Source organism: Oryzias latipes, chromosome 17 (assembly GCF_053564925.1).
Source record: "Oryzias latipes strain Hd-rR chromosome 17, Olatipes_Hd-rR_3.1".
Classification (NCBI taxonomy): domain Eukaryota; kingdom Metazoa; phylum Chordata; class Actinopteri; order Beloniformes; family Adrianichthyidae; genus Oryzias; species Oryzias latipes.
The window spans coordinates 28,486,429-28,502,647 of record NC_136253.1 but is presented as its reverse complement, the minus strand read 5'-3'; the positions used below and the strand labels follow the sequence as shown (position 1 = coordinate 28,502,647).

The following is a 16,219-nucleotide window of genomic DNA, read 5'->3' as shown; positions in this document are numbered from 1 at the left end:
TTATTCACTTCCTAATTACAGCCTATTTAAGCAGACCAGTGTGGTTAAAAAGATTGCTCAATCTACTTCGGTTCTTAAGCATTTGGTCGGAGTCCTCTTCATCACAGATTCAAATATTTCCTGTTTGCAGCCATTCACAGAGCTGGAATCATTTATCAATCAATTCAATCTGTTTTCTATCACTGGCTGTGATGCTGTGGTTATGCAGCAGTCTGCAGTCCTCAGCCATCTCTGTTTCTCTGGTGAGCATACACAGAGGCTTCATTATTGGTCCCTCCTTCAAATCACTCACCATCTCTCATTCAGCAATAGTGGACTTTTTCCTTTCCACTTAGGAAAACTGTCCTAAACGTTACAAGAAAAGTGAAACAGGAATTTTGTTATACATTAAAGGATTCGCTGGATAATTTTTCAGAAACAGAGAAGTGCCTGCGTGTGTTATTTTAGATTCTGAAAAGAGTGGATGTTGACAGAAAGTGCTCCTATGGCAAAATCCACTATGTTTAACCCATCTTTTAGAGTAGTGTGAACTTTTGGCTCTGCCTCGAACTCTCAAGCTGACCAACTTACTCAGCAATCCATTAGTTTAATGATGGCGACCGAGGCCTCTTTGCAGTTGTGCTGGCGCTTTTTACCTGCCAGCCTGTAACTGTACTTCATTATATGTATATTGGAAAAACTGCTGGTCTGGATTATTTTTCACATAATTTCTGACAAAAAAAAACAAGAAAATAATCAAGTGACATTTATGATGACCTTGACTTTTAAAAGTGTAATACATGAACTAGAAAGGACAATAAGCCAATTCTGCTCTAGTCAGAGCCTGTAAGTGCTCCAGTCTAAATTTTTATCTGGGGTAATAAGATTTTCTTTTCAGCAAAAATAAATCAAAATCTTGCTTGTATTGACTTTCTGTCTCTTAAATCAAAAACCCTCAGAATGTCATTTTGCGCATGGTCATGTTTTCCTGTAACATAATTTTTGATTACTTTTGTGTAAAAGAAAACATCTTAGGCCTGTTGGTTCCTTCAGCTATAATCAACAGATTATATCAACATATATAATTATAATCAACAAAATGTAGTTTAAAATCTAATCAAGGTATTATACATAACGTTGAAAAAGTGCAACTGCCACTACTTTGCTGCTCTTGATGAAATACAAATGTCAATTGCACCCATGGGGGGGTTTAGCTGTATGGATAGTGCAAATGCCGCATGCATGGCATATGCACGTGATATGTAAGTGCCCGTAGGATGGTGACATTTTTATCTTCCAGACTCTTCCCAAAGAGTGCGCACCTTTTACTTGAACAGCACAAACAGGCCCCTTGTGCAATACGCAAGATTTGGGGAGGTTGAAAAAAGAAAAAATCCTTTCAACGTACCTGGATCTAACCTGCTTCACCCTTAATTACCCTTGGATATGTCACGACCTGTTTGCCCACAGCAATGGGCTAAACAACCTTAAAATTTGCCCCGTACAGCTTTGTCCGTTCTTTGCCTACAAACAGCCCATAGGGCGGCTGTGATTAAGGCATAAGGAGCTGCTACAATCAATTTGCACACATCAATGTGTCACAGACAGATAAAAACCATCCAGCTTCTTCTCTTTTCCTCTGACACTCTGTCTCTATGCATAATGACTTAAAGATTACTGAGACATCTTGGCAAACTTTAGTTGATGATTCTTATTTACAAAGACGAACAAATGCATTCTTCAAACTTTACGGTAAAACCCATATTGGCAAGGCAACTGGAGCTTCTTATTTTCACATCATCTGTGAGTAATTTAATCAGCGTAAACAAGAACAGGCCTTAGAATGGAGAGAGCAGCTTAGTGTGCTCTTTGCTGATTGGAATCTGAAGGGCTTCTTCTGTGATTTACGAGCAACTTTGTCTCTTTTTAATGACCACTGACTTTATTTGAATAGTTTGAAATTGGGAAGGAGGGAACTGGTTGACAGAGACAGACAGATTCACTGAGAATGATTCACAAAGACTTATTTGAGAAAAAATAGAATGACTGTAAATAAAAAATATCATTGATGGAAATAAAAAAGCGAGACAGCCTGTAAGTATCAATAGTTCAACAAAAACAACACAAAAAAATATTTTAACTCTGTAAAGCAAGATAATAAAAGTGTTCATATTTAGAAAATAAATGCTGATTAAATAAATCATATTTATCTTTTTCCTAATCTCGCTGGGTTCTCTCTGAGTTTGCATGTTTTCCTTATGCATTTGTGGGTTTTCTCCAGGCATTCCAGCTTCCTCCTACTATCCAAAAACAGTCTTCATAGGTTAATTGGTATCTCTAAAATTGTCCCTAGGAGTGCATGTGAGTGTGAGTGTGGCCACACACTTGTGACCTATTCAGGGTGTACCCCGCCTCCGCCCTACAGTAACTGGGTTGGCTCCAACAACCCCGTGACTCCATAGGGATTTAGCGGGTTCAGAAGACGGATAGATAGATGGATGGATAGATGGATGACATTTAGATGAAATTTAAACTGTACTGAATATGTTGGATTAGGCATGTTACACAAGCCAAAACAGGTTAAACATGCAGGACAGGTTTTCTTGAGGATCAGGGATGTAAAACACTTACCGGTATTTATAACAAATACAAAAATAACACTACTTAATTCATTTCCTCAGTTTATATAACCCTATATCAAAACTAATTTTTCTCAATGGACTTCACATCAGTAATTATACAAAAACATTAAATCAATCAAATGCAATAGCTGATTCCAAACACACTAAGCTAAACTGGGCATCCCTTAGACCCTCCTTCTTGTTATGTAACAATACATAAATAAAAACAAATGTAAACAGATAGTTTTTTTTGTGGTAATTTGAACTAATTATGAAGTGTATGAAACCACAAAACAAAATAGCGTTCTGGATTTGGATTTATGTGCTTATGTCATACATTTAACATCTTTTTTACTTTTTGCTGCATACATTAATCATCAAAGTATTTGTTTTTTGCTTTAACAAATATTTTATTTTCTGCTGGCTTATTCATCACACCTGCCAACATCTTTATTTTAAGACACTTCTGCTCTCATAGCATTTAATTTAGTGAGGCCTCTGTTTTGTATTTTTTAAAATATCTCTTTAGTTGTGTGTCAAACTGTGAGGTGTTGAAAAATAAACACAAACTTACTTTGGAGTTCAATGTGGACAACGCCTACTAGCTTTAACTTTCTTTTCTTTTCCTGCCAACTTTCACATTTAAGGGAAAAAATAGTTTATAACTTAGTGACCATCATTTATGATGAGAGTAAGCAATAAGCTCATGTAAATTCCCCATTAATGCAAATAATTCATCTCCACGCTTAAATGCAAAGCATGCATTTTTAGTTTTGACACATACATAGTCATCCAACTCTCCAGTGGTCTGGAGACCCTCTGGAGACCCTCTAAATCCCTTTCGGGGTATCAGGGCTGCTGGAGACTAAACTAGCCACTGTTAGGTGAAAGCGAGGTTTACCCTGGACTGTCAGCCAATCTGTTGCAGCGTCACACTCTTACATACAAAGCAAGGGACAATTCACAGCTGCACAAAGTGTGTGAAATTTAAGCTTTCGTTTTTTTTTTTTTTTTTTTTTTTTTTTTTAACATACATGGTGTATATTTAAAAAAGAAAAAAGAAAAAAAAAAGCTCAATGAGTGCAACCACTTCTGACGCAAAGGAAGTATGTATGTCCTTGTTGCAGCTGTTTGGGATCTTTGAACTAAAATAGACCACTGAATCACATTCACTTTGCTTCCATCTACTAATATAGATTTTTTTTTTTTTTGGAAAAAATGATTAAACAATTAGCATCATTACGCAACAGGGCAAGAAGTTTATGTCGGCGTTGTGCACACTTTCAGTTAAATTTAAGAAAGAATCCTCAATGACTGAGCAGGCCTTGCATCTCCCACCTCTCCCACATCGGGGTGAGAGCGGGGCTGAGAAAGGTCCCCTGGTTTTACTTTGTAATCCTTTAATAAATAAACTGGAAAGAAAAGGCCACCACATCTATCTGTAAGCCAATACTCCCACAGAGCAGGGATGGCCGCGGATTTGGCATGAATCTGATTGTTTTGCTGTACTTTCTTTACACAGTGTTGTCTTGGAAAGATGGGCATATAAGCCACATGCAGGCTTTTAAGAAAAATATAATACAATTCAAGCCACACCTAATCGCACGGCTTATTTGTTTCTTCTTCATCTGTCCCAGCCTGTTATGGGTTTTAAATGGTGCGGAAATGCCTTAGATTTCCCCAAAGTCTTCTGATGTGAATAACAATCAACCCATGAATCTGTGTCCTCCTTTATGCTCACTTCTCCTCTAAGCATTTAAAGGATGCAGTTAAATACCAAAAATGGCAAATGTATGACAAATGTAAGCAGGTCAAACAAACGTAAACACCAATATAAATTCTAAAAAAGTGCTTTAATGCTCTTGTCATTATTAAGACAAAGGATAATTGATTCATGACAATTTTATCTTATGTCGTTATTCAACCTGTCAGCTTATTGACTGTAAGGATTATGTGGTTGACTAAAGCATCCTATAAGAGAACGTCTCCATTTCCCAAGAGAATCCTTAAAAGAACAATATTTATTTTTCCACCAATGGTTTTCCTTCTTGTTTACCCTGTTGCATGTTTTGTTAGGCAAAGGAATGACTTGTGTCGGAGTTATTGTTTTGAACTGTCAGCCTTTTTCTAATCATTTCTGGCCCCTGTAGGATCCTGCAATTAGAAGTTCTTTCTCTGTGGTTTGCTCCCAAAAATAGTGAGGAAATGCAAACAGAACTGAAGATGACCTCCTCTGGGTCTTCATATTTTAAACAGATGCTTACATTTTTGTCCTTTACTGGAACAAAAAGGTGTCATGCAAACGCCTGCGTAAAAAAAAAATAAGGAAAAATAAAAAATAAAAAAAAGCTCTGAATCTTTAACTGAACTACTCCAGTACTCATTAAGATAGAATTGGAATGGCAAAGGCAATGATAAAACATTTATAAAACTGCCTTCAAACACACTATTTCTTTAAAAAATAAAAAGAATCCACAACTGTTTTACTAGCAGTTTTGCTCGGTCTTTGAAGCACATGTGCCGCTTAAACAACCTGCCAGAGCCACAAACTTCATGTAAACACTCGTCGCTCCACATGCACAGCACTATAGACCTCCCAAAGTCTGGACATGTCATCCTTAGACTTTACGTTGTCTAAAAGATATGCAATGAATCCCAGGAATGTGATTTATAGATTGCAGTTGTTTTTTTTTTATAAATAATTATTAGGCATCACTTTTAAGGGCATTTAGAAAACTAACAAAAGATTTATGTATTTGCTATATAAATAGATTTAAAAATACTTGCATGATTGAATGAATAAATTGAATTTGGCAGCAGAGTAATAGAAAGAGAAATATTCCCTTCCAACGTTTAGCTCAGTTGCTGCTTTAAAATTGTTTGTTGTTATGCAGGTCCTAACACAATTTGACAGGCAGACAACAACAGTGGTGGCTTTTTAGGGAAACACTAACGATGGTGTAGGGAGCATTTGGCTTTGTATGTTGGCAGACCACTTGGGCAAAACAGTTGCTATGCTCTATCTTTTCACACAGCCATAATGAAATGTTTATGAGTGTGTGTGTGCAAGTGTGTGTGTGTCATGTTTGCATGTGTGGCTGCGGGTCTCTCTACCACATTTGAGCATGTTTTATAGGTCCAGAGGGAGTTAAGGTTAATGCAGTAAAACAACCTTCCTCGTGCTCAACGTCTGCTGGAAGACTAGATTTAAGAGCTGAATGTAGTTAGGAAAGGATTTAGTGAGTGAGGCCACAGTGAAGTACAACGATTCAGGTAGCTGTGGCGTCATCTGTGATTCCCGATCCATGTCAGCTCTGTAAACCTGCAGCTGACATTCACATGGCCATGAGATGAAGGTTGGGCTTCAACCGTTGAGGGAAAGTGTATTTTTAGCGGGATGGCCAGACACTTTTTGTGCATGTTAACACTTATTCCATTTGCTTCCAGACTAATCCAAACTCTTCCTAAACTGCAGACACACCCATTCAAACAACAATTTAAAAGCACATGCTTTCTTCTCCTCTGTGAAAGATGTCTGCTCGTTTTTGTGTAAATTTTTTGATTTTTCCTCCCGTTACACACTTCGACATCCTCTATTTTAACATTTTTAAGTGTCCATGGGATCACTGGTCAAATGTCTACAGATGATGGATCGTTTTATTCTTTGAGTTTCAAAGAGAGTTTAATTTAGCTGCTCATCTCTATTCCATCTCTTCAATTATATTCGGTAGGGATGTAATGAATAACAGATGCATATTGAAAAATCAGAATAGTACTGGGATACTGTTACGGCCCCTGGTAGTGTCGCTTGTTTTGGGTGTGTGTGTATGTGTTCTAGCTCCTGCAGAAGTCCAGCTCCTGCACAGCTGCTGACTCCGCCCCCTTTGCAGAACTGATTGAGGCTGCTTCCAATCGCCGGGCTTGGAGGGAAGCTTTAAAAGCTCCCAGGATCCTCTGCTCCAGGGGCGGCTGCATTCCTGAGTGGGAATTTGTTTCTTCAGCCTGTCCCTGCTGTCTGCCTGGCCTTAGCTCGAGAAAGCCTCTGCTTTCCCCCTTAGTTTGATTCTGGTTTTATCCTTTTGTTACATTTACTCTTGTGGTCTTTTGTTTGCATTTTGAGTAATTTGGTGTCTTGCTATAAAGCCTGAGAATTTAAGTAATACCATTATTTATTCCCCCTTTGGTGTCTTATTGGTTATTTTTCTTTAGTTCCCTTTGATTTTTATGTTTGTCACCAAATAATGTAATAATGTGTGACCAACCTTAACCCCGCTCGTTTATCATAATTTCCTTTATGTTGCACATTTCTCCCTCCCCCCTGAAGAGGGACGTAACAGATACAAACAAGATTATGTTGGTAAAAAAATTATAAATTCAATTGGCAAGTCCATAATTGATTTCTTGCAAATGTTGTTAGTTGGCTTTCTGTTGTGCGCTCTACTGTCTTTGCCTTTTTATTATGCAAACAAAAAGACGTCCAATCACAAGCTTCCTTCTACCAAGTCGAGTCAATTAGCCAAAGGTGAACCACATTGAGGGATGTGTGTTGTGTTCACTAAATATAAAACTTTTCTTTTCACAGCACTTCAAACAATACCTGAATAAATTAATATGACACTTTTTTCAACCGCAGAGGACAAAAAGGTCTGAAATACCCCAAATGACTGTTATGTCTAATACATTTTGTTTTTGTTTCCTAATTAAAAAGTGCCACTAAACAATGTTTCTCTGTTTGAAAGGCATTTTCATATAGTAATAAATGCTAAATGAATAGATAAGATACACACCAGATGATGCTTGAAAGTTATTATCACTTCCTATGTTTTTAAAAACCGGCTGCCTAAACAAAAGAGACATTGTAGAGTTTACGAGCTGGCAATGGGTATAAATGCCCACTATTTTAACATTATTTTTGTGAAATTAACAGCACAATGGCCTTGTGCCGAACAGTATTAGGAAAATCAGTCTTTGTTGGTTTTAAAAACAAGCTAGCTTGGAAGTTTTTGGGCTGCACAGCACACAAAGTGGACATTTATCAGACAAAAACTAGCTTAAATTTTTCAAACTGATTGAGCTGCATTTTGCTACAAAATCATTAAATTATATTATTATAGCAGTTAGGTATATAATTTTGATTAAGCATGCGGTGTGGTCATGTATTTGCTTTAGTGAAACTTTCTGCACATCTTAGAGTAGGAATGGGTTCCCATGACTACGACCAACAAAGTGGTTTTCAAAGTCAACTTGAATAAGTGCCATTTCTTGCTGAATGTGTCTTATTCAGAGCCATACATCACAAAGTTAATATCACACATATTGCCCCATGCTTTTATATGGGTAGAATGACTCATCTCACCAGACAAAGCAGACTGTATGTGCCGATCGCCATAACAGTCAAACATTCAAGAGTCGTCTCTGACTTATTGGGGATCTTTTACCCATGCTGCCCAAAGGCTTTTAAACCAATGAGATGTCATTGATTTTGCTTCATGGTTTGAAATGCACTTTTCTTAACTCTCGTGACCCGGCTGTCTCGTCTGAAGCTTTATTAGTCCACTTCAGGTACTTGTGATTGCTGCCAGCTGTACTTGCACTCTTTTACCTCCATGAGATAGTAAAATACTGTTTTCTGTCAATGATTTTCTTTCATCACATCCCTTCTTACAAGTTTTTTTCGCACCCCGCATTTATTTGGTCCAACATCTGTAGGCGCTGGCATCCAATTGCATCTGTCTCAAAAGGGCCTTTTTCTAAAAAAAATAAAAAAATTATTTGTGTGTAAATCCTTTTAAAAGTGCAGGTGTCAGCTCGGTTTGGAAGACACATGGCAGCTTCAGCCGCACTTTCACGTGTTTTTCTTTGCTTAGCAGGTGTGTGTTGGCTTTGCTCTCCCCACAGGTGGACAAGGTGTGTGGCCTGTCCACAGAGGAACCCACAGGAATGCTGCCTTCTACCAGCCCAGAGGTCACAACCCCAAGCGTGACCTCAGCTTCATCTGCCGCCCCCACCCAGTTTACATCAGAACAGGAGCTGAAACAGTTTTCTCATTTAAGAAGGTAATATAAAGCTTTGAACCACTATAAACCCCTATCAGTTCTGTCATTTTTAATATATTTGTTCAGGTGATGAATAGCTGCAATATTTAACATTGCCTAGATTTGGATGAAGGCCAACATCTATAGCAATTTAAGCAGGTTTTAGTTTATACAGTACATGACACACAAACACACAGTAAATGTGCTGATGTTTGAAAGAAAGAGCGCTTGCCAGAATGGTCTTGAATTGACTTGAATTTCCTGTTTATCAGCCAGCCTTAGTTTTAATAGTGTGTCACACAAAAGCACACACAGAGAGACTGCTGCGCTGCCTCCCTGACCTCCTTCTCAAACCATGAATCGCTGCTCTGATGCCGTCGAGCCTGACAGGTCTGGCTTGGCAGTGCCACCACCATTCATGGCAAAACAATCCAACTTGCCGGCTGCTGCCAGGGCTGACCAGAGCACATGTGAGCTGCTGACCACTTCAAAGCCGCAGCAGCACCCAGTGAAAAGCTCGAAACATGATAGAGTAGAGAAACATTTAGTTCTAATGGGGGAAAAAGTGAATCAGAAAATTCAGCTCCATGTTCTTTGGCTTCACTGTGGAGCTATAACTGCTTGCACGTGTTCAGATATTTGCTTGTGTGTGTTTACTTACTTAAGATATGAATCACATTCTATTATCTGGATTCATTTTGAAAGTGGTGTAAGGAGAAGTGATTTTGGAATAAATTGCTGTGTGACAAGCCACTGCATGTGCATGAAAAACCACTGTCGTTAATGGTCAATTAATTGTCCTTTTTCCTTCCCTCTCCTTTGTCCTGTCATGGTGTGATTTCATTTCTTTCACTTTTTCTAAATCTCACATGCACTGCCTTTCATCCTCCTTCTCGCAACAATCTCCCCGGACTTCATCTCCCATCATTCCCAGCCCATTACCCCTGAAACCCTCCAAGAACAATAAACATAATCTGAAAACGTTCTCTAGGTAAGCATTAAACCAAGTAATTGTGACGCTGATTGACACATAACTGTTGATGTATTGTTAATTCCGTTATCATTCCCACATAACCTTATGGCCCTCGCCATAGCTCTGAATCATGGGTGGCAACAATGTGCGTGAGTTCAAAAATTCTGCTTTTGTTTTGCTGAAGATGAGACTATTTATATCGTTAACATGTGTCAGCAGATCTAGTGAAGCAAGAGCTTTACCACACTGCAGAAGTGAGAAAAATGCGCTGATGCAGGGAAGTGGTCACATTCAAAGTCATTTCTACCATCATCATCTTTCATCGTGTTTATTTATCGCATGATTTGTTAAATGTCTTTGAAATGCTGTTTGTTGTTGGTGATATTGTTTCAAACTATCACAGTTATGAGTGTTTGCCACCCACCCTCAAGACTTGGTCACACGTGACAACACCCAGCAGTCCTTTGTTGTGTGTTTTGCTAACAGGACTTTTGATGCAGTCATGTTGATTTATATTTTAACTCTTAAAAAGTTCTTTTCTTTTTTACTTGTTTCTTCATCAGGGAGTTTTTACTGCATTTGCAGCCCTTGAAGTCTTTCTTCATGATACTGCCAGACTTGTTGTGTAAAGGGGACACAGCAGTGGAAGACTCCACCTGCTGGACCGGACAGAATGTCAAGGAAAGGTAAGGTCAGCTCAGATACAGCCACATCATCCTCTGATATGTACGCAGCGACACAGAAGCTGATTTATCTCTTCCCAAATGTTAATACCATTTTGCACCGCATGGGGCTTCAAAAGATCAGTTACAGATACTGATGCACCCACTTCACTTCCCCTTTTCACAGTAAATAAAATCATTATGCATGTAGGGATTGTAGTTTAATGCAGCGAAAGCTGTTGAACTTCTTTATATGCTTTAGAAAATAAAAACTTCCAGCCGTGAGTTAGTGCACCAAGTTTAATTTAGAGATATTAAATCCATTTTCACAATGACTGAAGGCTGGATGACACATTCCTGAAAGTGTCTGCTCTCGTTTGTATTAGAAAAATGGTTTATTTGCGACTTCATCTCTAATTCTCTTTAAATTTACGCAATTTCTCAGTTCAGAGGATTTATATGTTTAGCTTAGAACTTGTTTAATAATTTGTGATGCCTCTCTTAGATCAAGGATAGGCAAACGTTTTTACTCATGGACCACAAAGGGTTCTGAAATTTGACAGAAGGGTTGGACCCAGATCATATGCATAGAGTGTTTGGGTATTCCCCCTTATAAGAAAAATAAATTAGTGGTTTTTGTTTTCATTTTAGTGCCAATTGCACCAAATATGTTGATGTCCCTCAAGGAAAACACAAATTTAGAGAAATGGTGCATTCATGTGGTGTAGGAATGATCGGAAAAATGACTTTCCGACTCGGAAAAACACACATGAACCACAGAACACAACAAATCTTTCAACAACACATGGATGTAGAATAACTTTCTTCACTTAAAAATAGGTCAATTTGTTATTTGTGCACCATTTATGGGGACACAACCAAATTACAGGGAAAATAAAACATTGATAAGGATTAGCAATATAATTTATTCTAGTTTGGCGAGCCAGAATAAATAGTTTCACCCCCCGGGCCATAGTTTGCCCACACCTGTCTTAGATGCATCTGTTTTTTTTAGCATGTGGCTGTGATGCTGTTAAGACTAGGTTAAAAGAAGTGAGAAATAATGCAGATAAGTGAACTGGTTCACATCTGTAAAGGATAACCCTCACCACGGGACACATTTTTGATGAATGTTCTCAAGTCCTAAGTCTACCGCTGTGACATTTACACTCCTTTACATTTAATGCACCCTTAAAAGACTTCAGATGCACCCTGATATCACCATTTTATTAAAGTAGCTTGCAATATTAAAAGTGAGGAGGTGAATGTTTGCCTCAAGAGCGCGGCAGGAGATGATTAAAAATAAATATTAGGCCCAATATGTGTATCTACAAAGGAATATTATGAAAAGCACTTCAATAAAACATGTATGTCTAACACCAGCAGTAATGGGATGTAACAGTGTGTTATCAAAGATTCTTTTTATTCTGGTCTAAAATGTTCGAATGAGAAAACAGCACTGTGCTAGGACATTTGGCAACACCAACAAGCTTGGCCTATGGCGACTCAGCTACACTCTTCCACTGTATGGACTCTGTCGTTCTGTGTTACTGAGAAGGAAGGCCAAGACAGGGCATGAAAAGGGTACTCATTTTGGTGCCCCATGTGTGTTGTTGTGCCCCTGATGAGGGAAGCCTGGCTGAGTGATGGTATAGGGAGGGGGGCCTTGGCAGCATAAAGACCCATTGTGGAGTCAGTGGAGTGGGGCACAGCCCTGCTGTGGGGACCCCCAAAGCTTGGAGGGAGAAACAAAGACCCTCCTATGAGGCTGTATGGGAAAGACTCGGACATCACTGACATAACTTTTGCTTCTGGCCTGGACCGTGCTGGGGAACGCTGCATGACAATGCCAGCCTGCAGTCATGTGACACCAAAAGTGCGCACACAATTCCAAAACGAATTGTCTACATATCAGGGCTATAAAGATTGTACGTTCTAAGATAATTTATAGATTTTTTTTTCTCCTCAAATGAACAAGAATGCAACTCATACTGTACTACACTGTGTCATTGTTCATTTAAAAAAACAGCCAAAACTCAGAAGCAGTAAAGGAAAAACTACGGGCATGATTTTATAGCATATTAGAACCACCTGTAGCAACAATAATTTGAGGTCTTGTTTTGACGAGACCCTCCAGGAACTGCTTTATATGTTGTCTAGAAAATTTGGTAGAAAAAAAAATGATTGAAAAACATTTTAGATAAACATGAAACCTACTAAAAAAGGTCCAAGAAAAAAAAGATGGTAATTTTATGTATCGTGTGCCTCAAAAATGACAGTGGATCTGTGGCTTTTAAAGAAAATGTTTTAGTATAAACTCTGTGTTTAGAAAGTAAGAAAATAAGTGAAAAATATAAAAATAAGCATCCTGAGGTCTGAAGCTAATTTTCTGCTCTCTTACACAAACATGAAGACAGTGATTCTTAAACCAGACTGCATTTTTAAATAATTATTTATTTTTCTACAGAGAGACAGATTTTTAATTGTGTTTCTTTCCTTGCTGTTTGAAATTTTAACCCTGTAGTAAATGACGGTGGTCATTTGTGTTGGGATTGAACTAACTGCACGTGCCCCAACTGTGTGTGTGTTCCTCAGTAAGAACAGAGAACTGACAAGTCTTTATCCTAATTTGTGGATGATCCCAAAATTGGGGGTTTGCCTCAGAAGATGGTCCACAGACATTAGAGCAGTGTGAGTGCTTCTGGATGCCGTGCATTTTTATAAGGTTATGACAATCTGTTTGTTTATCATTTTGACATCTGGACATCTGGAATCCATTCTGTTACTGCAAGAAGAAACCGAGCGGGAGTGTGCAACACTGGGCAAAGAATTCACCCCTCGTATTCTAGTGCCATCAGGTCATGCTTTTTTTCCCTCCCCAGTCTTCTTGGTGGTTGAACGAGCTGTGTGTTCTTTGCATAGTGTGCCTAAAAATTTGGGCTGAGGTTTATAACTGGAATTCTCAAGTGAAGCTTGGAGTTTTGCTGATGTGCAGGTGGAAACTTTTTGACCTTTGACTTTTGTTGTTTCTGTAAATAAGTGAATAAAGAAATATGCATAACCATATCACACCCTTTTTCAAATTTAAATTGTAGAAATCTTTTGCGAAATGGATATATGAAATTTTCAAATATTACATTACGTTGAGGATGCTCTATATTGGTGGTTCGTTTCACTCTCATGAACTCACGGTTTTTGCTTAATTTTCAGTCCTAGCAACACTTCCTGTATTCTGAGGAGTCTTTTTTAACTGTGTTTCTTTTACTGTGCATCTTAGCTGTAGAGTTTTGTGAGCTAGTATAACAAAATGTCACAATAGATTGGGATGTTTTACTGGAGCAATAATCTTGGACAAGTCAGGCAGTGTACTCACTAACCTCTGTGCTCGCCCACAGAGCAAGAATTTCAACTTGTAGCTGGAGAGGAGGATGGGAGGGAAAATATATATATATATATATGTACAGGAGGAAAGGAAGGATGAATGGAGATATTTTAGATGGACAGCTGAACTGGGGAATAGATGAGGGAAGTAGGTCAGTGGCAGAAAGAAGTGCTGTCTTTGTCTTTCTAACCTAATTGCCTTAATGAGCCTGTTTGAAGTTTTCACTACTAGCAATGTTGAGTGGCAGCCAAGAGTTGTCAATATATCATTGTCTTCTGTGTGTATTTTAGAAAGGTTTTAGCATCTGAAGCATTTCTGTTTTATCTGAGTAAAAAAAGAAAAAGAAAAAAAACTCCCTCCTTATGTTAAAGATAGCATGCAATTTTAAGCTGAGTGCCAAAAATGCATATTTGTAGGTTTTAAAGAAATCAGTCCAAGGTGAAAAAAGAAAAAAAGTCTTTTAGGTTTTCAGTTTAACAAGTTTACCTTTTTTTTTTAACTTTATCTTATATTTTTAAATTGCTCAAAGGTGGAGCAAATCCCTGGTCTGACCCCTGCTTTGATCCTCACATGCGGCTCATAGGTGTGCTGGCGGGGGATTAAAGCCATAAAGACCATGGCACCATATCAGTATTTTGCAGACTGGCACACTTGATATAGACATATGCTCACACAATCCACAGACTGTGCAAAGCCCCCCTTTTTTGTAAAGGCCCCTCTGTTGTGATCTTTTTAGGAACACCATGATCCTTTAAAAAAAAAAAGAAGTTTTGAGTCAGTTAAGAATTTTGAAATTTGCTGAATTATGCATGATGCAATGTCCACACACAGCTCTGAATCTGAGGCCTGTGCTGAGCTTACAGAAAATTCCTTGTATGGTTTAAGTCACATTCTCCATACATGTATTTACATTTTTGGAGTGTGGTATTCATCATTACACTGAGAATCTCAAAGGAATGTCTGGTTAGATTCCAAATGCAAGTTTAAGTCCTGGTCCAAGTTTTTCTCCCAGCTCCCGGAGAGGTTTAAAATGAAAATGAATGACAAACACTTGAAGAGAAGGAAAGTGAACAAAAATAGCTCTGTACCAATAACAAAAGTGCAGTACATTACTGTGGAGGCGTTGTGTGTGAGCCTGTGATCTGTGTTTAGCGTGTGTATGTGGTAACCTGAAACCACAGGGAAAACGTTCCTCAAATTCCGGGTCGGTTTGGTATCGTGGATCACTTACTGGAGCCCCCTGAGTGGTGCTGGGAATGCAGCCTCTGCAGGGGAGAGGTGCAGCATGAATGGAAAGTCCCACCCTATTTTCATACATCCATATACACTTTATCCTACCTCCACACACACACACACACACACACACACCCACACACCCACACACACCCACACACACACAAACACACAAACACATTCAAACCAATGAAAACATACAGAGGGAATATGGGCCCTTCCATAGATGCGTTCAGGAATGACTGCTGTCTTTTTCTAAACACTGTTACAGTAAGACAAAAAAAGAAATAAAAAAAACTCTCAATCTCTTTTCACTTACACGTTTTTGAGTGGCAGCTTCTTATATTGCAATTACTTTTGTCAAAAGTCAAGCCAGCTGGGTTTGATTGTGGGTAAATTATAAAACTCGTAGGGAAACTATCACACACAAACTGGATCTGGTTCATTTGGCTGTCAGATTTTACCAAGCTTTTAAGGGGCAGACGTAGTCCATTCTTGAAGAAACACAGCCCCGTTTTTTTTTCCACTGCTTTGGAAAGCGTTAAGACTTGTGTGTAAAAAAAACTTCTTCCAATAACTCCAGGCCTGCTTTACATCTGAACCAGGGCAACTGATCAATTCACGCAACAGGATAACTTAATTTAAATCCTTTTTTAATGGAAAGGCAACTACCAGAGGATAATTGTACCGAAATTTTCTGAGAACAATGTACTGCTTAAGCTCAAATGTTGGCATTTCTGGTTTCTAATAGAGACATTAATGTTATTTTGTTAATTTATTACAGAAACCATTCACAAATGAACAAAAGCTTTTCTTTTAAGGAAAAAAAAAGGACTTTTTAACAAGAGCCTTGATAAGGCAAATATAATCTATGTTTAAAAAGTATCTAAATACAAAATTTCAAACATTAAATAGAAATATCTGATCTTGTTGTTCAGCCTTCAGCATATCCCTTTTAGGGGTCACCACAGCGAATCAGCTTCCTCTGATTCCCACAGGTGGTTTGGCAGAGATTTTTAAGCCGTATGCCCTTCCTGACGCAACCATGCGTTTTTTCCGGGCTGGGGACCGGCACAGGGAGAACCCAGATGTGTGCCCCCTTGTGGCTACATAGTTAGACAGTAGCACAAAGGGGTCTTGCCCAAGGACCCACAGTGGATAAAGCTCATTGCGCCCCCCTGGAAAACGAACCCAACAATATATATGCATATATTTAAAATATTGTTTATCATTTGACAAAACACAAATATAAAGAAGCTATCAAGGCTTTCTAGTTCAAAAGGAAGGAAATTAGTACAAGCAATAGGAATTTGTAACTTTTTTAAGTGCAACTT

At 38.5% G+C, this 16,219-nt stretch overlaps 1 protein-coding gene across 3 annotated transcripts in view; it reads left to right on the top strand.

The window, feature by feature from the left end:
• gpc5c (glypican 5c) overlaps positions 1–16,219 on the top strand; it is a 134,404-nt gene that overhangs the window by 76,371 nt on the left and 41,814 nt on the right. For 2 of the 3 annotated variants that reach the window (XM_078934951.1, XM_078934954.1), the window contains exons 4-6: positions 8,499–8,656; positions 9,570–9,626; positions 10,172–10,294. In XM_078934951.1, coding sequence (XP_078791077.1) covers positions 8,499–8,656; positions 9,570–9,626; positions 10,172–10,294 — 338 coding nt within the window. The remainder of the gene's footprint in view (positions 1–8,498; positions 8,657–9,569; positions 9,627–10,171; positions 10,295–16,219) is intronic. The other variant, XM_078934952.1, reaches the window with a different exon arrangement.